The 23,737-nt window shown below is 40.4% G+C and overlaps 2 protein-coding genes across 7 annotated transcripts; both read left to right on the top strand.

The window, feature by feature from the left end:
• Nucleotides 1-48: 48 nt before the first annotated feature.
• On the top strand, nucleotides 49-14,307 carry cars1 (cysteinyl-tRNA synthetase 1). 2 transcript variants are annotated; one of them, XM_080843339.1, is made up of 23 exons: nucleotides 51-92; nucleotides 1,358-1,591; nucleotides 2,211-2,302; nucleotides 3,258-3,346; nucleotides 3,570-3,666; nucleotides 3,831-3,929; nucleotides 4,134-4,283; nucleotides 4,652-4,792; nucleotides 5,041-5,129; nucleotides 5,234-5,355; nucleotides 5,646-5,758; nucleotides 6,798-6,926; nucleotides 7,040-7,169; nucleotides 7,309-7,412; nucleotides 7,611-7,708; nucleotides 7,887-8,076; nucleotides 8,204-8,272; nucleotides 8,968-9,049; nucleotides 9,139-9,219; nucleotides 11,084-11,151; nucleotides 12,388-12,447; nucleotides 12,752-12,835; nucleotides 13,058-14,307. In XM_080843339.1, the coding sequence occupies exons 1-23, from the start codon at nucleotides 71-73 to the stop codon at nucleotides 13,184-13,186; spliced, it is 2,472 nt and encodes an 823-aa protein (XP_080699465.1). In that variant the 5' UTR covers nucleotides 51-70; the 3' UTR covers nucleotides 13,187-14,307. The 2 variants fall into 2 exon arrangements, with proteins under 2 accessions (XP_080699466.1, XP_080699465.1); XM_080843340.1 differs by lacking the exon at nucleotides 1,358-1,591 and having other exon boundaries at nucleotides 49-92.
• A 404-nt stretch (nucleotides 14,308-14,711) lies between these two features.
• nap1l4b (nucleosome assembly protein 1-like 4b) lies at nucleotides 14,712-23,728 on the top strand. Of its 5 annotated transcripts, XM_080844049.1 has the most exons (15): nucleotides 15,473-15,515; nucleotides 16,177-16,227; nucleotides 16,700-16,796; nucleotides 17,383-17,524; nucleotides 19,044-19,130; nucleotides 19,373-19,504; nucleotides 19,610-19,681; nucleotides 20,057-20,196; nucleotides 20,428-20,573; nucleotides 20,934-20,953; nucleotides 21,074-21,193; nucleotides 21,307-21,342; nucleotides 21,450-21,515; nucleotides 21,983-22,014; nucleotides 22,814-23,728. In XM_080844049.1, the coding sequence occupies exons 1-14, from the start codon at nucleotides 15,488-15,490 to the stop codon at nucleotides 21,986-21,988; spliced, it is 1,143 nt and encodes a 380-aa protein (XP_080700175.1). In that variant the 5' UTR covers nucleotides 15,473-15,487; the 3' UTR covers nucleotides 21,989-22,014; nucleotides 22,814-23,728. The 5 variants fall into 5 exon arrangements, 4 of the variants coding, with proteins under 4 accessions (XP_080700176.1, XP_080700175.1, XP_080700173.1 ...); XM_080844050.1 differs by lacking the exons at nucleotides 15,473-15,515; nucleotides 21,983-22,014 and adding an exon at nucleotides 14,712-14,760; XR_013968759.1 differs by having other exon boundaries at nucleotides 21,450-22,014.
• Nucleotides 23,729-23,737: the final 9 nt, after the last annotated feature.

The following is a 23,737-nucleotide window of genomic DNA, read 5'->3' as shown; positions in this document are numbered from 1 at the left end:
GTAGGAATAACTGAGTCCATGTTCCGGGCACGTTAATGTTGCATCAGATATTCATTCAGCAATAACAGAAATGGCAAGCTCTGGAGAGTCAGGTAAGAATATAATAAAACATGTTTCCCTATCAAAACGAATAGATAGTAAGAAGCACGTCACTATACTTGTCTTATTTTTATTCTGTGGATCTGGAATACATGTTTGGAAATTATACCTAAACACAAATTCCACTGCCTCCCCGCAAGCTAACTTTACGTTCCATTTCACAACATTAATATGACATAACGAGTAAGCATAATATACAAGCCGCCACCTTGATTTAATTTGACATAGAACATTGCAGGTGATAAAATGTGCCGATATATATTGCTGGTTGCCCCAATGACTGTATGCAGTCGATGGGTTGTCCTGATTGTTAGCTCATGATATTAAGCGTACTAGCTTACCATACGGTTTTGCTCTATTTTCTAGTAGATTTGTTTGGGATGGACTGGTTGGGATAAACAGGCTCAGCGTATTTATCGCTCATCCCATTTGACATTCGCGTAGTTAACTAGTAAGTTATATGTAATTTTCCCAGGAGTATTCTTTAATTTTTGAATGTTATGAAGACAGCGCTTTTGGTGACTGAGTAAATCCATATCTAACGTTCAACGTTACTAGTGTTTTTGTATTGCTTGGCAGCTATCTAATTTAGTAGCCTTGCAATGCTCAGTAATACCGGTAGACAAAACCACCTATTTGGATAAGTAGCTACGTTATTTGTATGGTCAGTTTTGCTTTCGGTTTGGAATCACTATATTGTCCCGTTTGTGACTAAAAACACCGCCCGACAGACACACCACATATTTGGATAAGTAGCTAACATTATTTGTAGGGTCAGTTTCCCTTTTAGTTTTGACATCACTACTTTGAACAGCCAAGTCCCGGTATTGCAGGGACAAGAGGGACGCAAAAAGTCACATATCACTCTTGGCTCGCCAGTGTAAGCAACATGTTCGCATCACTTATCTCTTGGCATGCATTGTCGGGGAAATTATCTAATTCCATCTATATTCTCTAATTCTATAATTCCATTATACCCTCCAGAAGACCAGAGTTGTTAATGTATTTATTCCACTTGCAAGTAGGGTTTGTGGGGACTTAGAACCCCATTATCAGTTACACACAGAAAGGACAGACAGGCAGAACAAACACAGTGTCATACTATGCTCTTAGCATCTTAGGTAGGGTTTTGTGTGAACAACTTAAAAACATTTTAAACATTTAGATTTTCCATTCCGCAAATTGCTCACCTGACCCACAGGAATGTTTGCAGATATGCCATCTGTACATGTTTGTGTGTGCCCTCTTGTCTCCACAGCCTTTGATTATGGCTTCTTGCTGGGCATAAGGGAGGAGGCCCACAGGGCTCAGGCGCTGAATGAGTACCTGAGCACCCGCAGTTACCTGGCCGGGTTTAGTCCCTCTCCAGCCGATGCTGAAGCCTTTGCGCTTCTGGGCGAGCCCCCACACTCAAAGCATGTTCACGCCCTGCGCTGGTACAGGCATATAGAAGCCCTTCAGCAGGGCCCCCAGGCCCCCCCAGAACTCAGCAGTGAGTAGAGAGGCCCTGAGGTCAGGCCAGGCTACAGGCTCTATAAACAGTAGTTAGTGCATGTAGGTTGACACTATACCATGATGAAGTGATAGAGCAATTTTGCCTTCTGCCCTCAATTTGATTGGAGAGTTGTCTTTAGAGCATGTGCACTGCTAGACGATGAATGTCGTTTTATTTCTATTGATTGTCTGTGAAATAGTGGTTTCAGTAGACTGTCACTCGGAGTAATAGAGGGTGGGCCTTTGTGGTTTAGTCTTTGTTGGGCCTGCCAGATACGTCCACATTGTTTCAGTATCATTTTGCCATTACCTCGCTGAACGGTGTGTGTGTGTGAGGATGCGTGGATGAGATCGGCGTTGTCTCCATAAGCATTTGTGTGCCAGTTGGTAGCTTTGTCCATGAGGTTGCTCCATTTCCACTTCATAGCGATTCTACCAACAGGTGTGCCTGCGGGGGTCTTTTCCCACGGGCTACCTTTGTCATCCACACTTCGAGGGAGCATGAACGTACAGTTGTCACGTACTCTAATTCCTTGCATAATCCCATTCTCTCTGCTGTAATGCAGCTTGTGCCGAGGAGAGATAATACGCTCACAGAGCCCACCTTCTGTTTTCAGCAAAAGGAAAGAGAGTCCAACCCTCCTGGTCACCTCCAGAGGGAAGCGAGCCACCCAAGCTCAAGCTTTATAACAGCCTCACGCGTAGTAAGGTGAGATTTTGGTTTTTGCCTCTGGTTTTGTTTCACTTCTGTTATGATAAAACACAAGCTTTTTTCCCCCTTTTTCAGAGAGTGCTGCCATCCTCATGTAGCTTGTGACTTGGTCTGTGGTCTTGTCTACATGTATCCGGACACTTTCTAAAAGTCACTTTTTTTGTTTTGGTTTTGAAAAAAGATCACATCCATAGTACACAAAGTTTTTTGATTCTTGATTCTTAAACGCCCAGACCTCTGCACTCAGCATACACATAACATCTAGCTAGCTCATCATGTCAACTGAGCATTTATTGCTTGGAAAACACAAAGTAAAGATGTAAATATTGCATTCAAGTTAATGTAAATTTGACATGTAACATGTTACTACAAGTGGCTGTTTCGCAAGTGATTACAACAATCCTTACATTAACAGACGAGCTAGAAACTCTTTTTAATTATGTTTATTTTAGGCTCCTTAAACTCTTTCAGCTCAAAATATCAATATATTAAAGTGTGTAGTTTTTAGTGGCATCTAGTGGTGAGGTTGCTGAATTGCAATCAACTGAATACCCTTCCCTTCACAAGTGTGCGAGTACCCATGGTGGCTGTCAAATGCAATAACAAAGCAAAAAGCCCTCTATCTCTTTTATTGCAATAAGCTTGTTTCGAATGGGTTAGTTGCTATAACAAGTGAATAACATTTTGCTATCTTCCACATCATAAAAATATAATGCATAATTAATGTATTAATTACTTGATGATTCATAAAGCCTTAAATAAAAATATACTCCCAACACTATTCAACTTTGGTGACATGGTGGATGACACCACAGTGGCAATATGTAGGCACTTCAGATTCACATTTCCTTGTTTGGTATCTATGTACCACTGCACTCATTTTAGGTTCTAAATATTATCTCCAAGGTGAAAGATTTTTAGTTCATGATTATTGTGTGTTGGTATGTTGCAGGAAGTGTTTGTGCCCCAGAATGGAAGAAAGGTGTTGTGGTATTGTTGTGGGCCAACGGTTTATGATGCCTCACACATGGGACATGCCAGGTAATTCTGCAACAGCGCTCCGCAGACTGAAAGCATTTAACACACGCAGTAGAGTCAATCAACCATTTGCAGAAGATACGCTTCTCCATACCCCTGTATGTTAACTTGCCGTGCAGCATCCCAAAAACAATTAAAGTTTGCCACAAATAAAACATGGATTTGTCATTTTTTTCCCTTTTAGTTTTGTTTGGTGTCACTGCATCCTTGTCCTTCTATTTCTCAGGTCCTACATATCTTTTGATATCCTGCGAAGAATACTGATGAACTATTTCAAGTATGACGTGTTCTACTGCATAAACATCACAGATATAGATGACAAGGTAAGAGGAGTTGGGGATTGAGTGAGTAAGTGTGCTCTTCCCCATTATATGTGTGTGTACCAACAGGGCTGAATGCACATTCTTAAAAGTTTGAATTTCCAGTTGAAGGTTTTTGGTATATGATTCTTATACTGTTATCATGAACTCATAAACTTGTTTAATAGATCATCAGAAGGGCCAGACAGAACTACCTTCTGGACCAGTACAAAGAGAAGAAACCTGTGGCTTCCCAGATCCTGAAGGATGTCCTTACAGCCAGAGAGGTAAGAAAGGAAGAGAGATTTCTTCATTACCACATACTTAAAGTCCCCCTAATATTGCTGATATTGATTTTTCTTTCACCAGTGACATCAGTAATGTTTTCTCCTTGTGTAAACAGGTTTACAGGTAGTGCAGTGCCAAAGTAATTGAATATGCTTAAGTTTATTGTTGTTGTTTTATTTTGCGTTGTTGTCATGTTTGATCAGCCGTTCAAGACGAAGCTGGCTGAAACGACAGATCCTGACAAGAAGCAGATGCTGGAGAGGCTTGAGTCAGCGGTGGCTGCTGCCCTGGCACCTCTGCAGGCGGCAGTGCAGAGTGGAGCCTCTGACACCAGCATTCACAGCCAGGCCCAGGTAGGCAAGGAGATGGGTCTCCCAGACATAACTTAAGACATTGGGCAAGATCCCTCATAAAACTGATACGATCCACCCCATCCCACACCACACACTGAAACTCCATGTTAAACCAGCAAAGATGTTTCTTCCATAGGTGCCAATATAAGTAGCTTTCTATTTGCCAAGGGTGATACTTGGCTATAGAAAATGTGTTAAAGAAAACTGTCATATTTTCCTTCAACGTATTATTCTCATTATTGTAATTAAAACAAAAAGAATACTGAACAATGTCCTTATGCATGTAAAGCTGCCTAATAGTTATTTACACTTTGTCTCAACATATTTAAGTTTGAGTTTATTCTTCTATTCATTTTCCATTTTAAAAGGTTTTGCTGGAAGAGGCCAAAGATCTCCTCTCTGACTGGCTGGACTCTCAGTTCGGCAGTCAGGTCACAGAGAACTCAATCTTCTCACTTTTGCCAAAATACTGGGAGGGAGAATACCACAAGGATATGGATGCCCTGAATGTGAGTGCTATTTCTGCTTTCTTGTGCTCATGTAATGAGACAAAAGGGTCAAAGGGGTGTGCTGTGTTTGAATACCTCATCAGGCTGAAAGATTTGGTAGGTCTGGTGGGTATAACATTTAACTGGGGCAATTTAATTCACCTTGCTTTGGTACTGTTTCTCAAAAACAAAATATTTATGCTGGTAGTATTTGTGTATGTAGATTTGTCACCAACCCCACACATCTTTTATGGATTTCACTTCCCTAGGTTCTCCCACCAGATGTACTCACGCGGGTCAGTGAGTATGTGCCAGAGATTGTAGAGTTTGTGAAGAAGGTAGTGGACAACGGTTATGGGTAAGAACCATGCAGCACTTTAACATGAATCTCTGCCATTTTCCTAGATGTTATGTTAGTTTATTTGTTCAGCCAGCCCAGTCAGCATTTGCTCCCATTTTCAGATATGAGTCCAATGGTTCTGTGTATTTTGACACGGCAAAGTTTGACACCAGCCCCAAACATTCCTATGCCAAACTGGTGCCTGAGGCAGTTGGGGATCAGAAGGCTCTTCAGGAAGGAGAAGGTATGGGCATAGAGGATGGTGGCGTTCAGTTTTTTCATCTCTATAAATGTTTTTATAATTGAATGAGGAATTAATGCAACATCATTCTATTACACTGTTCTGAAGATAGAAGCATTGGTTGTCTGGTTTTTAGGTCTGTGGAAGCTGTATTACTCTTTGAATGCGTCATGCGGAAATCTCTAAAATCCTTAAGTGTGTTAATTCCTATTGTTAAGTCTTGTAAGCATTACGACAGTTTTGATCTGGTAAATTGGTCTGACAGTGTACATGTTGTCTCTTCTGTGCTGCAGGAGACCTGAGCATCTCTGCTGATCGGCTCAGTGAGAAGCGCTCCCCCAATGACTTTGCACTCTGGAAGGCGTCCAAGCCTGGGGAGCCCTCCTGGGACTCCCCATGGGGAAAGGTGAACTTCCAACACATACCTTTGAACTTCATTATATAGTGCATGAGTCAGAGGGAAAGCAATGTATCTCTGGAGTATATTTCTGCATGATAGCAATCTTCGATCTGGAAGTTGTGTGTTTTAATAGACTTCCTATTTGAAAAATATATTTTATTAAAAATGAATCAATTAGGCCACCCTTTAGAGCTCCCAAAAAAGGTCAAAATATGATGACTTAGAAATATGTGATATTTGATGGTTGAAACATGAAAGTTGTGATTTGTGTGAAAATTGGATCCAGTCAAATACGCTAAAACCGGTCACAAAATCTACAGATCTACATTCTAAATTTGAACATTCACACGAATTACTCACTATCAGGCTACCAGTTACATTGCATTCTAGGAACTGGTGGAGTTGACAGAATATATAGTTTATTTTGCAATACTGTATGCTCATGACTCAACATTTATTCAACACATATGCATTAGAGTTCTTTGTCTTTTGACAGAAGGAGTTTTTTTCCCTCAACATAAAAGGAGGTCTACAGGACTTAAAAACATTACATTGTCCTGTCAAGTCTGTATCTGGGTGCATTTAGTGCTACAGCAATACAAATGTTTTTATGGTGTCATTTATTGATCAACGTCCTGGTCAAAGGTAGGAAGGTAGAAATACAATGTTCGATAATGGCATAAGCATTAGCAGCAGTGATGCAAACGTGTGGCTCAGAAACCTTTAAAATGTGTTGGTTATTTAGCAGACATCTTGAAATTTGTCAGCCATAATGGATACAATTTTCACACAATAAATACATTTCTGGCTGCCAACATCAAATACTACATTTTCATCATTTACTGTGTATTTGGGACCTTTGGTAAGCTCTTCAGTGGTTTTACTGAAAAATCATCACAAAGCTACCAAATCCAAATTGCTCTCATGCAGAAATATACTCCAGAGATACATACCCTATTTTGGGGGCCTTGGCTCATACCAAGTTTTCTGCATTAGTAACGTGGTAAATAACCTTTCTTTTTCCTCTGATGTTTTGTCGCTATAGGGGCGCCCAGGCTGGCACATTGAGTGTTCGGCAATGGCAGGATCCATTGTGGGAGAGTCCATGGATATCCATGGTGGAGGATTTGATCTTCGTTTCCCCCATCATGACAATGAGTTGGCACAATCTGAGGTAAATACTGCCTGTGATGAATCATTCACCCAAGCTAATGAATGTTTTTTTTTTTGTTGTCACTTGTTTATTTTTTATGAATTTTGATAGTTTTGTGAATTGCATCTTCACAGGCCTACTTTGAGAATGACCACTGGGTTCGCTACTTTTTGCACACTGGCCACCTTACCATTGCAGGCTGCAAAATGTCAAAGTCTTTGAAAAACTTCATCACAATTAAAGACGCTTTGGCCAAAAACACGGGTAAGTAGCATGTAAAGAAAAACATCAGTGAATCTGATGGGTAAACAACTACAGTGATCATAAAACAATCCTGGTAATTTGAGGTGAGTGAACCTGTGTAGTTATTGCAGTGCCATATTTTACCTTCCTTGCCCTATAGCACGACAGCTTCGCCTGGCCTTCCTCATGCATTCCTGGAAGGACACACTGGACTACTCGAGCAACACTATGGAGTCAGCCATTCAATATGAGAAGTTCATGAGCGTGAGTTATAAACACATCTGATATCTTTAACCTTGTCTGTAGGAGGTATGTAGAACATATGTTACTATAATCACAGAGGGAAAGATTTCATCCATCTGATCTGTGTGTGGAGCAATTCCTTTAAACAATACATTAACTATTTCATTTTGTATGTAAAGAAATTTCGATAACTTGTTTGGAATTACTGTCTGCCTACAGGAGTTCTTCCTGAATGTTAAGGACATCCTTAGGCCCCCCACTGACATCACAGACCAGTTTGAGAAGTGGGAAGCTGCAGAGATTGAACTCAACAACAGGTGAGAAACCTCATAGAGTATAAATACCACACATAATAATTATATATATTATTATACTATGAGCTTAAAATCTTTACATTATAAACTAGTAGTTTTAGATAAACCTGTGCGATACGAGTCAGATGGAGATGGTTGGTTGGTGTGAATTGGCCACTAAGAGGTCTTGTCCTGTCTGTAGTCTCTATGAGCGGAGGGCGGCGGTACATGAGGCCCTGTGTGACAACGTCGATACACGAACAGCTATGGAGGAGATGAGGTCTCTGGTCAGCCAGAGCAACACCTACATTGCCAGCAGGAAGGGCTCCAGGTTACTGCCCAACCGCATGCTGCTTCAGAGCATCGCCGTCTACCTGACTGACATGCTAAAGGTGAGGCAGACTGCCCTAAGAACCCAGAGGAATAGCATGAGCTGTCCTCTGTGAACAGTATTACTCCTGGTCAACGACAGTATATCACTGAGCTTGCAAGTCATTTTTGCATTGTGTACCACTGTAGACATTTGGTGCCATTGAAGGAACTGAGCCCATTGGTTTCCCCGTTGGAGGAAGTGGCCAGAGTGTTGATGTAAGTACATACACTACATATCGTCGGCTTCCTGATGAAACCTGCTATGTGCATTTATACCTTTTTTCAGGAAAGCCAAAAAACTGATTTAATAGAAAGTCAATGGAGGCAATCTAAGGCAATGGAGAAATTTGACTTGTACCATCAATATTGTATTTCATTTAGAGATGTGTACTGGATTTAATCAACAAATGCAACTTTTATCAAAATGTTGCATTTTGGGACAGAGTTAGGGGAGATAGCAGGTTTTTATTCTGTATATATACATATATTTTGTGGATATAGCAGGTTTTAAAGGGCTTGTAAAATTTCAGATCTCATCATAACTTCAGTATGACCCAATCAGATCACTTTTTATAACTCAAGTTTATAACATGACAGGCTTCATTGCGACAACTCAAAGTTGTAACCAACATTTAACCAAATTGGGATATAGCAGTTTTCATCACAGCATATATCAGAAGAAAGGATTAAGCATTTTTCTTTATTGTGTCGTTGCTACCCCACAAAATTAAGATTGACATTGCAGGTTTTATCAGGATATGCCCCATCCGATTTTGGTCCACTCTGATGTTTAATTTCATTTTGGCCAAAATGGTGGATAGCAGGTTTCATCAGGAAGCCGACGATATAAAGTCATGCACTGTAATCGTTCCATGGTTGTTTCATCAATCTGATTGTGTGTCTCGTTGCAGTTGGAAAGCACTGTGATGCCATATCTCAAAGTCCTGTCAGACTTCAGGGAAGGAGTTAGGAAAATTGCACGGGAAAAGAAAGGTGAATGGAATTTGAAATCGGTGTCAGCAAACCTATGTTTAAAACAAACACTGAATGACCGATGAATGACATGCTTTCCTCTGCCTCAGTGACTGAGGTCCTACAGTTGTGCGATGTGGTGCGCGATGACACTCTACCTGAACTCGGCGTCCGCCTAGAGGACCATGAAGGTGATGTGTGTGTGTGTGTGCGTGTGTGTGTGCGTGTGCGTGTGCGTGTGCGCGCACTGCTCACCCAGACATTTACAGTGTTCTAGGTGCCCAGCAGCGCTGCATCTAACATTGGCTCAGTCCAGCACTGAACAGTGTGCTCAAATTACTTACATGAAGTTACCGCAAAGGAATGTGTGTGCATGTTGCTGATACATGCTGTGCTTTTCTTGCCCTTTATCTCTCAGCTATTTTGCCTGTTTCAATGAATAAGCTTACAGGCATATAACATGTAATGGCACACAGAAGTTACACCACAGAAATATTTGCTTCCCTTCCATTTCTTGCCCATGACACTTACAGTGGGGAAAATAAGTATTTGAACCCCTACCGATTTCGGAAGTTTGGCCACTTGCAAAGAAATGTGTGATCTAGAATTGTATTGGTAGGTGTATTTTAACAGTGAGAAACAGAATATCAACAAAAAAATTCAGAAAACTGCATTTTATAACATTTATGACTTTATTTGCATTTGATGCAAAAAATAAGTATTTGAACCCCCAAGCAAACAGCAAGAATGCTGGCTCACAATGACCAGTTATGTGCCCAAGAAGCACACAGATTAGTCCTCATTAGGTCTAACAAGGTACACCTGATCTCAACTGGTGACGTTTATAAAAGAAACCTGTCCAAAGAATCATACTTTACACCTTTAACCTCACCACCATGGGCAAGACCAAAGAGTTGTCCAAGGACATCAGAGATAAGATTGTAGACCTGCACAAGGCTTGAATGGGCTACAAAACCATTGGCAAGCAGCTTGGTGAGAAGCAGACAACTATTGGTGCGATTATTCGTAAATGGAAGCAACACCAAACAAATGTTAAATCGTTCAAGGTCTGGGGCTCCATGCAAGATATCCCCTCGTGCGGTATCAGGGATCATTCGAAAGGTGCAGAATAACCCCAGAACTACACAGGGGGAGCTTGTGAATGATCTCAAGGCAGCTGGGACCACAGTCACCAAGAAAACCATTGGCAACACACCACGCAGTAATTTTTTGAAGTACTGCAGCACTCGCAAGGTCCCCCTGCTCAAGGAAGCGCATGTACAGGGCCATCTGAAGTTTGCCATTGCACACTTGAATGATTCTAAGGAGGATTGGGAGACAGAATGTGGTCATATGATACCAAAATCAAGCTCTTTGGCATCAACTCAACTTGCCGTGTTTGACAGGGGGGGGAATGCTGAATATGACCCCAAGAGTACATCATACCCACCATCAAGCATGGAGGTGGAAACATTATGCTTTGGGGCTGTTTCTCTGCCAAGGGTACAGGACGACTCCACCGCATCAAGGGGAATATGGATGGATGGGGCCATGTAACGTGGAATATTGGGCTTGATCCTCATTCCCTCATTCCCTCCCATTGAAAACGCAACCTTAAAGATTTGGAGAGGATCTGCAAAGAGGAGGGGACCAAAATCCCTTCTGAGATGTGTGTAAACCTGGTGACCAACTACAAGAAACGTCTGACGTCTGTGCTTGCCAACAAGGGTTATTCCACCAAGTACTAAGTCATTTTTGTCAGTCAGTTTTGCTAGGGGTTCAAATACTTATTTTTTGCATCAAATGCAAATAAAGTCATAAATGTTATAAAAAACAAATGTGTTGATATTCTGTTTCTCACTGTTAATATACACCTACCATTACAATTATAGATCACACATTTCTTTGCAAGTGGCCAAACTTGTGAAATCGCCAGGGGTTCAAATACTTATTTTCCCCACTGTATATCATTCACTTTTGCTATACTGTTTACACAATACCTCTATAACTACAGAATTTGGGACGCTAACTTATCATGTACCATTATTTTCATAGGACTTCCCACAGTTGTCAAGATGGTTGATCGGGAAACCCTGATGAAGGAGAAGGAGGAGAAAAAGAGGGTAGGCACCCCCAGGCACCACTGAGTTTCTCCTTGAAAGACAGAACTCATTAAACGCGTATCTGCATGTGGTTTCGCAGCACCTGTCCATTAACGCTGAATTATCTCTTCGGCTTGTAAGGCGATCGGCCTTCTTCTAAATGGAAAATGTGCCTTACCAGGCATGCCCAAGATAGCAGAGTCAAGAAAGACAGGGAAAGAAAAGACATGGACTCCAAGTCATAAAAAATGTATCTGAGCTTGTCAATATGAATGTCTTCAGAATATATTGCAAGGAGTCGTGTTACACATGCCAATTGTTAGGCCTGTTTTAAGTTACTCTTAGTACAGCCTTTGTGAACATTCCCTAGCTCATGTGGGTTTAGCTCATCAGGCCACTGTGAAACCCTTTAATCCTAGCAGGTGTATCCCGAGTTCTGAGAAATAACACTGTTGCCATACATCTTGTGTTCCTGGATAGCTTGTTATTGTGGTCTAGCACTCTGGGGGGGGGGGGGAGATTTCACATGGCAGAAGATGACAGAAGGCTGAGAAAACAGAGAGTAGCAAGTGGCTCTGATTTTATTATACTTCATCTCAGAACACACTGACAAGGTGTGAGGCCATAGGGATTCTATACCTCAGTAGCCTGGGCACAAGTCGAGTTCTGACTTACTATCTTGGAATAAAAAATGTCCCTGAATGTTTTTATGTACTTTAAAGCAGTAGTAAGGAGTCTGAAACTAGTGAGCTAACTGAGCTAACTAGCTGGTGTCTTCTGGTGATATACGTAGTTATATGCCCTATATTGGCTTCCCATATTTTCGCAGGGTGTTCCGACCCAGGGACACAGAACTACATAGTGCATATCCTGGATGCCTGGCGGAAATGCCTTGTGTTTATCTGTTCTTCACATGACCATATACCATCAAAATTAATTTGAAAATTATACCAAAACAAATTTCCTGTAAATACAGACCTGAAATTGTTGCATAGTGTTTTTTTGTTTTGTTAATATGTACAGACGTTTACTGAACTAGCCTACTACCTGCAGAGTAAAGAGAATGGAGCCTAAGAATGATTAGAGAAGGTTAGGATACTGATTGTGTCTGTAGAAGCACATTTTTGAAGCTGGTTGTGGTTCAGATGAGAATTTAAGTTGCAGACAAACATCTGTCACTGGTGATTCAGTTTCACTTTCACAATCCTTGCCTTTGTAATCCTTTTAGAAAAACAGTCTTTTCTGTTAATTTTTCAGTTGGAGGAGGACAAGAGGAAGAAAAAAGAGGAGGCAGCTAAAAAGAAAGAGGAACAAGAGGTGAGTGGATGAGTGGTGTCTGACTACTTTAAGTTGTTTTTGTAAGTGTGTCTATATTTTTCTCCGCAAGTTACCAAAAGGATGAATTGTTAGGAATGAAGGGTATTAAAGATGAACACTGACATGACATTTTGGTGTGATGTGGTAGATTAACGGTGAATAAAGGGTATATTCGAAAAATCCAATCAGTTTATGTTCAGTGATCATCCCATTGTAATACAATTATAAAATACAATTTTGAAAAGCATAATTGAAAGAATGGTTCCTCATCAATTGTTATGTGATTTTTTTTTCACCCACAAAGATGGCTAAACTGGCCAAGATGAAGATTCCCCCCAGCGAGATGTTCCGCTCTGAAATGGACAAATACTCTGCGTTTGATGAAACAGTACGTTTGATCCATGAGAAATTATGTAAATACATTATGTGTGAATGAAAGTATTTGTTATAAAATAGGATCCAGTGAATAATTGTTTGTGAATGAGATACTATTTCCTTCTTGCCTGAGTGCATGCAGAACTTAACCAAATTGTCTTATCTACTTAAATGTTTCTTTTTCATTCCAGGTTGCTAATGACTTAACATAACTTCACTTTGTTTCCCACATTAGGGTTTCCCCACACATGATGCAGAAGGCAAGGAGATCAGCAAGGGACAAACCAAGAAACTACGCAAACTCTATGAGGCACAAGAAAAGCTACATAAAGATTATATTCAGATGAGCCAGAATGGCAACTGAGGATTCTGGGAGATTGAGTCTGCCCAGCCCAGCAATCCGCCCATCCTGTGTCCTGGTGTTTTTACAAAATCGAGGCCAGCAAGATGACTGTAAGCTGTGTGTCCTTGGACCGAGACTGGGCTTTGTATTTTCCACATGGCTGGTACATTACTGTCAAATGATTCCTTTTACTGTGGTGTTATTAATTGTGATGAGAGGACCTCAAAGTGGGTTGACTGATTAAAGGGGCAACATGACAGAATATATTTGATGATGTGAATGTACTGAGGCCTGAAAGGATTCTGTAAATTACATAGTTTTCACATTAATGGGACATTTTGGGATTTTTCAACCTGGGCCTGTTTTTAGATCTTTGGGTCCAAATGTTTACTAGGGACAATTAATAATCAAAATCGGCCCAGAATTAAACTAAAACAGGGAACCGCAAAATGGCTATGCAATGGAATCATATGAGGTAAGACCGCACGTCAAAGTAAACAGCTTGCTTTCACCACTGACAGGCTTGTGTATGCTCATATTAGGTCTGGGAACATGGAAAAAAATCCCCACAGAGATACACCTGCATGTGTTTACTGCAGTAACTATATAGAAACTGTAGAAAATGACTGTGAAGTCAGTGTTTTTGTCAGGTAAAACACTGATTGCATAAACAGCAATTTACAGTTTCTTTACAGTTATTGAGATAAACAGATGCCGGTGTAGAGGTCTATAGACTCTCTCCATGTTGTCAGAGCCTTATAATAACAATTACAAGCCTGTCTGTGGTCAAGACAAGCAGATAATCTTGACACTGGTTTACCTAGTAAGATTACATTGTTTAGTAATTTTGCTGTTGCAGGTTTTAGCATTCTAACTAAATACTGGACTGATTTTAATTGTCAATTGTCTATAGTAAAAAAGAAATGGAGCTAAAAAAAATTGTTAAAATTGGGCCCAGCTTGAAAAATCCCTTTTAAGCTACATTGTGAGCCAAGTGTGGCAGTCATTACAGTCAGTTTGTGATTCCATTCAGTCTGTAGGTTTACCACAATGGTGAGACAGAAAACCTAAGAAATATTTCCCCAAAAAATAAATGTTTATACGGACATGAAGTAGTACAATAATAAAATGCACTCTTCACATTATTTAGTATGACTCATTATTTTAAAACCATTTAAACCCTTGAGCTTTTTTCCCCAATAAGCCAATAAGTCCCAGTAATGTTGATAAGACTGAAATAACAGGACTTTTCCCTTCCTTGGCAATTTGTATTTTCTAAAGAATCAACCATGAACTATTAGATTAGATTCAACTGTATTGCCATTGTACGGGTACAAAGCCAATGAAATACTGTTATCCTCTATATATAGTTTATGGTAAAGAAGCTATGATTATATTTTTACATTATTCTTTATTGTCTTTGTTGGTTTACGGCATCCAGCAACAGATGAAGACAGTTTAACAGGTAAGTGAGCGTTCAAATTTTGGTTCTGAAATGTAGATTTTTTTCTGACCAATGAGGTTTAACTTTACTGCTTAGTGGGCCACTTCATTGAGGCTTCGAGCGTGAAGTCACAAAAACAGCTCAAACCAAGGTAAGGATCGGAACTTGGGGAAACAAAGATTTTAAATTGTGAATGTGTCTTTATTTGTTGCAAACTACTACTTTATCCATAATGCGAATAGTAATGCGAGTTTAGTCCACACGACAACCTGTACATTTGCTGCGTGCATTTTGTCAGCTTACTGGCGCGGGCTAATGTTGGTTTTCCCAGAGATATCAAATCTAGCTAGCAAAGCAGAAATGTTGGGCTGTGTACTGGATTTGGTGAATTAAACTGCCTTTTTGCAAAGGACAAGATGCATTACCCTTATGTACTCAATGTATTGTATTGTTAATTGTATGGGCCCTAAATGTAATACTTTATCATACCTGCTAACGTTAATACAGCTACATTGCTAGCTTAGCTTTTGATGCTGTCAGCTGTACTGCTGTCAATGTTGCCAGCTAGTTATGCCATGATTGCATATAATATGTCCATACATGCCCGTGGAAATCACTTGATAGTCTTACTTGGGTAACTGTATGTTTGACAACCATATAATGATGTATTTATTAACTCGCTAAGTCAGCCGCTGTATTTTCTCGTGAAGACTGGCACCGCCCAATTTATTTTCTGATGTAGGCACGCAGTGAGCCTAGTAGCCTTTTAGGTAACTTATTGTAGCAAGCTAGATGGCTAACATGTTGGTCATTGCTAACTCGCTAGATAGCGTTAGCTACATGCGTAACTGTTCAAAAAACAGTTTCGTTGCAGTTTAATGGACCCTCATAGTCAATATGCAATAGGTCAGTATATTAGTTATATGTCCGTGTATATGTTATTGCAGACGGAAATAGAACATTACCTTGTTTTAATCATAAAAATGACTTGCAGCATTAACCTCACTTTAGCTAAGCTTACATTGCGTCATCGGACTGCGCATCGTAGTCTCGGCATGACGGCTTCGAACGTGTTGGGATTTCAAAACAATACAAAACTACAAAGTGTAATTTGCATACCGTATGTAGATAGCGTGCTAACTGTTTACAACCTGTTACAATCTTCATTTAGTTAGCCTTCATAAGCTAGCCCAATGAATGTAAACAATGTGGGCTTGTTGGACTAGTGAGAGTGGCAGATCAAGCCGCCTGTCTCACCCAAACTATAATGGTATTAGTAGATAGATTAGATACTAACTTCAACCTGCTTGTCTGACTCGCTAAATTAATTTAAATTGGCTCAATTTGATCGATTACGTTAGTAGTCATACATGTTCTGTTTTCTAACCTCACTGTCTTTGCTAGCTATCGATACATTAACTAGTTACTTTTTGTAACGTAACGTGTAAGAGAATGTCAGTCCGTCTGGCGCGGTTTTGACATCTCAGGAACTTGTTACATGACTTCATCATTGCGGCATGTGACGAATAGTCCCTTGACTGAAAAACTATTCTACTTGTTTTTACAGAAAACAGGAGCTGTGATTTTAAAATGGACGGAGACAAGGGTGAAGCCAAAGGTAATTTATAGCATGGTGTGCTTGATCCAAGGGACTGATTTTATCGGTACATTACTTAGGGGTAGAAGGGGATACTGAAATATTAATTTGCTGTCAATTAGTTCTTACATCTATGGTGGGTAATTAGATATTTATTTCAGGAGAGTCCATGTCCTTTGAGAGCTACTGCTTTAACAGATCAAGTGTCACTATAAAATGTTCATGAAGCTCAAGTGTTTCTTTGCCAAGACTCTGAAATTAAGAGTGGTGTTTACAATATCTACTTATAAGCCACACACATCTTGATAACACACTTGACCTTTAACTGTAAGGAAAGGATTGTTAACACAATAAATATCCTTTTACAGAGAAAGTAAAAGTAAGTAAATAAGGCATGCTACAGCTATTTCTAACCCAGTAGGGTAATTGCTTTGATGTATAATTTCATCAGTATTCTTTTTAAAATTTGTATTTGATTATTTATTCCTTCCAGGTAAGGTGGGTGATCAGGTTATGCAGAACCCTCAGGCCTTGGCAGCTCTTCAGGACAGACTGGACAGCTTGCCACATGGTCCCTCCATATTGGAGAAGTAAGTAATAACGGTGGTGGTTACGGTTAAATAACTGATCTTAAAGAGACGGTATGCAACATTTTTTCCATTTTTGGAGCATATTGTTCCAAGCAACTGGTATCATATTAATTTTCATGGTATATGGTCATGTGAAAGAGAGATAAACGACTAGGTCCCAATGCTATGCACTATGCAGTTCTTTTCAAGTCAGACCACTGCCACATGCATGAATTGATAGTAAGCCTTTTATCAGTGCCAACTGTGCTTTTGATGGTGTTTGTATGGATTTTGCATACCTTTTCTGTAGTTAGATTGCTAGATGCTTACTGCTGGTTTGACAATAGTGTCTCAACTTGCCACACATCAGCACCATCTTCTTTGCTACGCTTTGTAGGTTAATGGATTTGTACATAAAACTAAACCACAAAGGTTTTGATCAAGCATTGCACTATTTTGTCTGAAACACTATCAGATTAGCAAGTGTATTTATCAACTTAGTACTAGTGGTAGTAATGGTGGTGCTATAAATGTTGGACAAAATATAAAATGTCAGGTTAGAAGGTAAGTGGACATAAGACCATTGTGCTTCTTTTTGTTCTTTCAGTTTACCGAAGGCTGTGAAGAGAAGAGTCAATGCCTTAAAGAATCTGCAGGTGAAGAGTGCGCACATAGAAGCTAAATTTTACGAAGAGGTTCACGAGTTGGAAAGAAAATATGCCGCCCTTTATCAGCCCATTTTTGACAAGGTAGGACATTTTTTTTTTTTTTTTTTTTACAGCTGTCTGACTCACTTTTGGAACAATTATGACTAATGCTGTACCTGGTGTACTCTATATGGACACCTACACTAACTTGTAGGACTTGCCATTCCAAATTCATGTGCATTTAATGGCCTTCTAAACAGCTGATGTTACATCTGCGCTTGCTCTCAAAAGCAGATCTGTCTCTCAATACAGACTCTGTTTGCACCTATGTAATATGCTGAGAAACTACTGCTGTATTTTTTAATGTTGAATGCGGTCCGCACACATGCTGTTGAGTTTTATTGTGATTAAACTAATTATATACCGGGCTTGTGCACGATCATGTGATTTATGGGTTTCAATGCTTGCTGGTCAAGTTGAATTTAGGGCAACGACAATGGCTGATGTCTCCTATACTTTGATTGGTCACTTTGAATACTTACCATGACCTTTGATTGGCTGTTTGGTTTGATCACTGCCACACACAAACTTTTATTTTGAACTCCAGACAAGACCAATCCTGCCAGTCCAGTTAGTGGATTAGTAAAGTTTTTGGGTTGTCACTAGAGAAGAAAGTCGAACTGATTTTGATTAATTTTGTCATTTTCGAATGCAAGCCATACATCGTAGGAAGGTATATCTTCCATGTCAAGCTATATTGCACAGATATCTACGCATTGCGGACATTAAACGAACTATATTGCTATACCGTAATCACCAGACTATTAACCGTGGTTTATTCATTGATTTAGCTTGTTAGCTAGCATAGCAGCTAGATAACCATAGTTTGCTGCATAGCCTGAAGCAAGGTTTAATTTTTTCAAAATCAGCACACCAATAAAAAACAGTGTTGGCTCAAATGGATTGCAATGGGACACCAACATGGGCTTACTGCGATATCAATGTAGTGAATGAAGGGGACAAAGGCCTAGGCCAAACCTAGACCCGTCCACCAGACTGCCAGTGAAGCGTGATTCGTCACACCAGAAAACCCATTTCCACTGTTTCAGAGTCCAGTGGCAGTGATCTTTACACCAAATCAGCAGTCGGCCACTTTTACGCAATAGGCCCCCTTCCGTGACTTTGCATGTTCTACCACTTTGTGGCTGAGTTGTTGATCCTTAACACTTCCTCTATGCAAAGAGAACGGACAATTCTTCCTTCCTAGATCTGCCCCAATCAACTGTAAGTGGTATACTTGCAAAAGTGCCATCCTATACAGAGCTTCTCAGGACAACCCATTCTGTTGCAATTTTTTGTCAATGTAGCTTGCATGGCTAAGTGCTTGATTTTATACACCTGTTAACAATGAGTTTGGATGAAGCACCTTCAATGATGAGGTGTCATCCAATTATTTTAACCATGTTCGTATGTTCGTGTACTTATCCATTGCATGAATAAGTTTGTGTACTTATATGAATGTGCATAAGGTGTTATGCTGCTCCTTGGAAATTCATTTTGGAATGGAATCTCTCTGTCTCATCATATGGGTCTCATCATGCTCTGTTGTGCTTTTTTTCAGAGAAAAGATATTGTGTGTGGTGCAGTAGAACCAACAGATGCAGAGTGTGAGTGGCAGAGTGACCATGAGGAAGAAGAAGAGCTGTCTGTAAGTTGTTACATGTGTAATATTGCAATTCATTTTTATCAAAGTTCAGTTCAAATTACCTTGTATTATTGATCACAGGTTGCATAATTGTTAACACTTTTTTGGCAGCAACCAGATATTAATGTTTAAAAAATACTTGCTCATGCCTCATTTGGAAAATTCCATAGTGGGGTATGGAAGGGGTCTTTCAACAAAGAAAGATCTGAATGCTTATATTAATCTCATGACATTTGTGTTGCTAGGAGGAGATGAAGTCAAAAGCCACAATGGAAGAGAAGGTAGAAGGGGTTGCCGCTGAGGAGAATCCAAAGGGAATTCCGGAGTTCTGGCTTACTATATTTAGAAGCGTTGACATGCTCAGTGACATGCTACAGGTGATTGTGCACAGTGAAACATGACATGTTGAACAGTGAGTTTCAAACCGTTGGGATCGGGTTTTTTGAATACTCACCTACATTTCTTTAATCCCTTTCCAACAGGAGCATGATGAGCCTATATTGAAACACCTACAAGATATTAAAGTTATCTTTTCCGAGCCTAAGCAGCCAATGGTAAGGCAATATTTGTGAGTGTTTTGTTTGTAGTGACCTAATTGTACAGTGTAGGGAGTCCAAGTTCAGCTAAAAATAGCACACTTATTTAATTAAAAGATGCCATGTTTGATTATAATGAGCAGGTCCCGTGCATGGTGGGAGGAAAAGCTCGGAGGGGCTTCACTTACAGACCCTGACCACCCCATTGGGCCAAACTGTAGCTTGTCTCTTTTTTGCTTATTGTATTTTCTATCTCTCAATGTAATAACTTCATAGTTGCGTTTAGTCTTGCCAAAATGATTTTGTAGAGCACTTTGAATGGCCTTTGGTTATGAAAAGTACTTTACAGTTAAACTTGCCGTGCCTTGAGTGTTCGTTGTCTTCCCCCATCAGAGCTTCACGCTGGAGTTTCACTTTGAGACCAACAGTTACTTTAACAACACAGTGCTCACTAAAAAGTACAAGATGAAGTCCGAGCCAGATGCTGAAGACCCCTTCTCCTTTGAAGGACCAGAGATCATTGATTGTGAAGGGTGAGTTTGCAGGCAGCTTATAAAATGAACCCATCAAGAACCCAAGGAAACCCCAGCCGCTCAGATGTCTTTCCTGTTTATGCAGGACAAGCTGTTCAAAGGATAGTATTTGTTAGTCAGTAGATGCAATAACTGAAAGAGGATGCGGTTTTCAGTTTGTTGATTTAATGGAATCATTTTCATAATTGTTTGTACTACTAAACATTGCACATTCCTTCATTCCTTTGCTAGGTGCGAAATAGACTGGAAGAAAGGCAAGGATGTGACGGTGAAGACCATCAAAAAGAAGCAGAAACACAAGGGAAGAGGGACAGTCAGGACGGTCACCAAACAAGTGCCCAACGACTCGTTTTTCAACTTTTTCAACCCTATCAAAGGTAGCATACCACACTCAAGGGGCCTCCCCTATAGTTCGCCATAGAAATTAGTCCATCAGGCTTTTTTTCAGGCTTCTAACTGCAGTTGAAATTCAACACTCTGGTCATGTGCAGTTACTTAGGAGCGCCTACAGATGGCAGCAATAGCATGATATTGCCACAGAGGGCATATTGCTGGTCCCTAAATGTGGCTTATTTTAACTTGTGGTTTACTGACATTTATGTTTGTTTTTATTTTTACTCTTAGAGAGGTTTATCTGAATTCTCATATTCCGAGGCTATTCATGCATCAATCAGTAGATAGCCTCAGTATTTCTCTTTTAAAACTAAAATGCTTTCTCTTTTCTTTTTTTTTTCCAGTTTCATCAGATGGGGAGTTGGTAAGTCAGTTGATCCTTGGTAATAGTTGTTGTTTACCACTGTGGAGTGGCAGTTTGGATTTGTTCATTTTGGCCAGCAGCGAGCGGATGCATGTTGAAGTATTATGTGTGTCTTTGCAGGATGAGGACTCTGAGTTCACTCTAGCCACAGATTTTGAGATTGGACACTTCTTCCGGGAGCGGATAGTTCCCCGGGCTGTGCTTTACTTCACTGGGGAGGCACTGGAGGATGACGAGAGTGTAGGTTCATCTGAACTACTGAACAGATATCTTTATTTATTTTTAAAATGCAATCTGTAAACCCCCATATGTTATTGCTGACCTAACCTGGTTGTTTGCGCATTGACCTTTAGTTTGAGGAAGAGGAACTGGATGAAGGGGAGGAAGAGGTGAGATAAGAGTGAAAGGGCTTTGAATTGTTTGGATGAATCGTGTCATTGCATGCCACCTCTTGTTTGACTGTGTGGCGAGGTGACGTTTCTCTCTCTGTGAACAGGATCAGGATGAGGATGCTGATGAAGATGATGATGATGATGATGAGGAGGGAGAGAGTGATCCCAAGGTCGGTTAAATACTTGCATGCATAGGTAAATGGGCCAGTGGGGCGTTTGTACAAAATGTGACCTTCGGTGGAGAGGCTAAATTGAATGCTTATATTTGAATATAAGTGAATATTTTGGTAGTACCATGTTAGTCTGATGGTTAATATAAATCCTTTGGAGTTTGTTTGGTATTTACAGTTGCTTATCAGTTGTTATACACGGTAGAAATTGGAATCGTTCAGCACACATATCACAGACAGAACAGCCTTTGTGTTTTTGCCCCATCCTGTTTACTAAATGTACCCCATGAACATGTCCTTAGTTTGAATGGCTCCCTCACCTGTTTATTTGAACTCGACTGAGTTTTGTAGATTGATGTGCGTGCATTGACAGATCCCTGTGCATTTGTTGACATTAATTGGTGCCTGTCGTTGTTGTCCCAATCACCGCCCCCCACCCCTCCCCCTTTCCCCTTCCCCTGATACAGGCATAAGTCATTCTCACCTCATGCATTCCTAGGTAAGGGGGATATGACATGGGCACATTCCAGCCTCTTCCTTCCTGTCCCTAGGTCCATCACTCAGTCCGTCCATCTGTCTGTCTTTGCTTGGACTTACAGCATTTTCTGTCCCTTTCTGTAGACCTCTGTAGATTTCTGTAAAATGAACTACCCACCCTAACTATTAAAACCACAGTATTTCTCCAGTGGATTTGTTTGTATGTATTTGGTTCCTAGTTTTTCACTCCTAGCAAATTAACCTTAAAGCAATTTAGAGGGCTCCTTAGTCTTGCTTTGTCACCTTTGCCCCTGAAGCTATGTACATTCATCTTATTAGGCCCATCACTTGGCTGGGAGGTTTAAATATCAACCTCTACAAAATGACCTCAGTCATAGGTGGCAGTGCTCCTCAGAGGAGACCGTAAGGAGGCAAGATCAAGGATGCCATGTGTTTGGTGGTTGCACCTTTTCTTGGTGTGAGGCTCTCAACTCTGTGTGTTCACTCCACTGGCCTCTGTCTCATCAGGTCATTTACGTATTTCTTTGTATTGCTTCTTTCCTGTCCACATACCATGTCTAACCCCATGCATACAGCTTATGTGTCTGCAACAGACCCCAAGTAGCCTGCGGTCTTTAATTTTTCTCTCTTTTTGCCTCTCCTCCTTCTCCTTCCATCTCTGTCGTTTCCTCCCCTCTGTGTATCACTCCTCCCATATAATGTCCTCTTACACTTGTCTTCCTCTCTCTATCTGTCTGCCTCTCTGTCTGTTGTCCTCCATATGGGCTGTATCTCGTTCGTCCCCTGTCTCTCCTGATCAGGGTGGGGATCCCCAGCCTGCCGAGTGCAAGCAGCAGTAACCTGAGGAGCCCGGTCTCCACCTTGAGGCCCACTCCACATGAATTAACACAGCTGGACTCTGCTCTGTAGACCACATATAGCCACCACCACTCTACGGAGTGCCTGCCTGGTCTTCAGTCCAATGCAATACACACAAATGTGGAAGAGAGGGAAATAAAAGGTTCTGTTATTTTTTTTTTTTTTTAATGCATGACTTGTCTATGCGCCCCTAAACTAAAAACAAAAAAAAAACAGATAGTGTTAATGAAATTGTAAATATAATTACTAATGGGAAAGGGGGAGGGGATATGGTCAGGTGATAATTTGTTTATGTTCTGTAAACGTTTGTTGAAATGAGAGCAAGGAGCAAAAGTCTCGTCACATTCTGGAAGTGTCACATTGTTTTGTTTTTCTTTCTTTGATTTCTCTTTTTGTTTTTTTATCTCATTTTTTGTTTGTTATTTGTTTTATCTGACGCCACATTCCAGATTGCCCTTTTAAAATCGTATGCTCTATCACAGCCCAAAGTCAAGTGTGCAACTCTTCGTTGACTTGATATCATAGGTTACTCAGGGTTTTTTATGCCAAGAAACAGTGTGAGCACCCAATGTGAAACCGTGGACATGACACCCACTAAATTGTTTTTTTTTTTTTCTTCCCTGTTCAGACATTTTTGAAATTTCTAGTTTCACTTGTAAGGTTATTTATATGAATTTTTTTTTAATGGTTTGGACTTATACATATTTGGTCTCATGCAGCTTGGTAGAGCCCTGAGAGAATGTGTATACTCTCTGTGTACCGTACCCTGTGCACACATAGTCCACATAGAAATTGAACAGTGCTCTTGTTCAACAACCCAAGCGCTTACTAAAGAATTAAACATGTATATTGCCAAATGGAGTCAA

Source organism: Sprattus sprattus, assembly GCF_963457725.1.
Source record: "Sprattus sprattus genome assembly, chromosome: 8".
Classification (NCBI taxonomy): domain Eukaryota; kingdom Metazoa; phylum Chordata; class Actinopteri; order Clupeiformes; family Clupeidae; genus Sprattus; species Sprattus sprattus.
The sequence above is the reverse complement of the archived record's forward strand: the minus strand, read 5'-3'. Positions and strand labels throughout refer to the sequence as shown.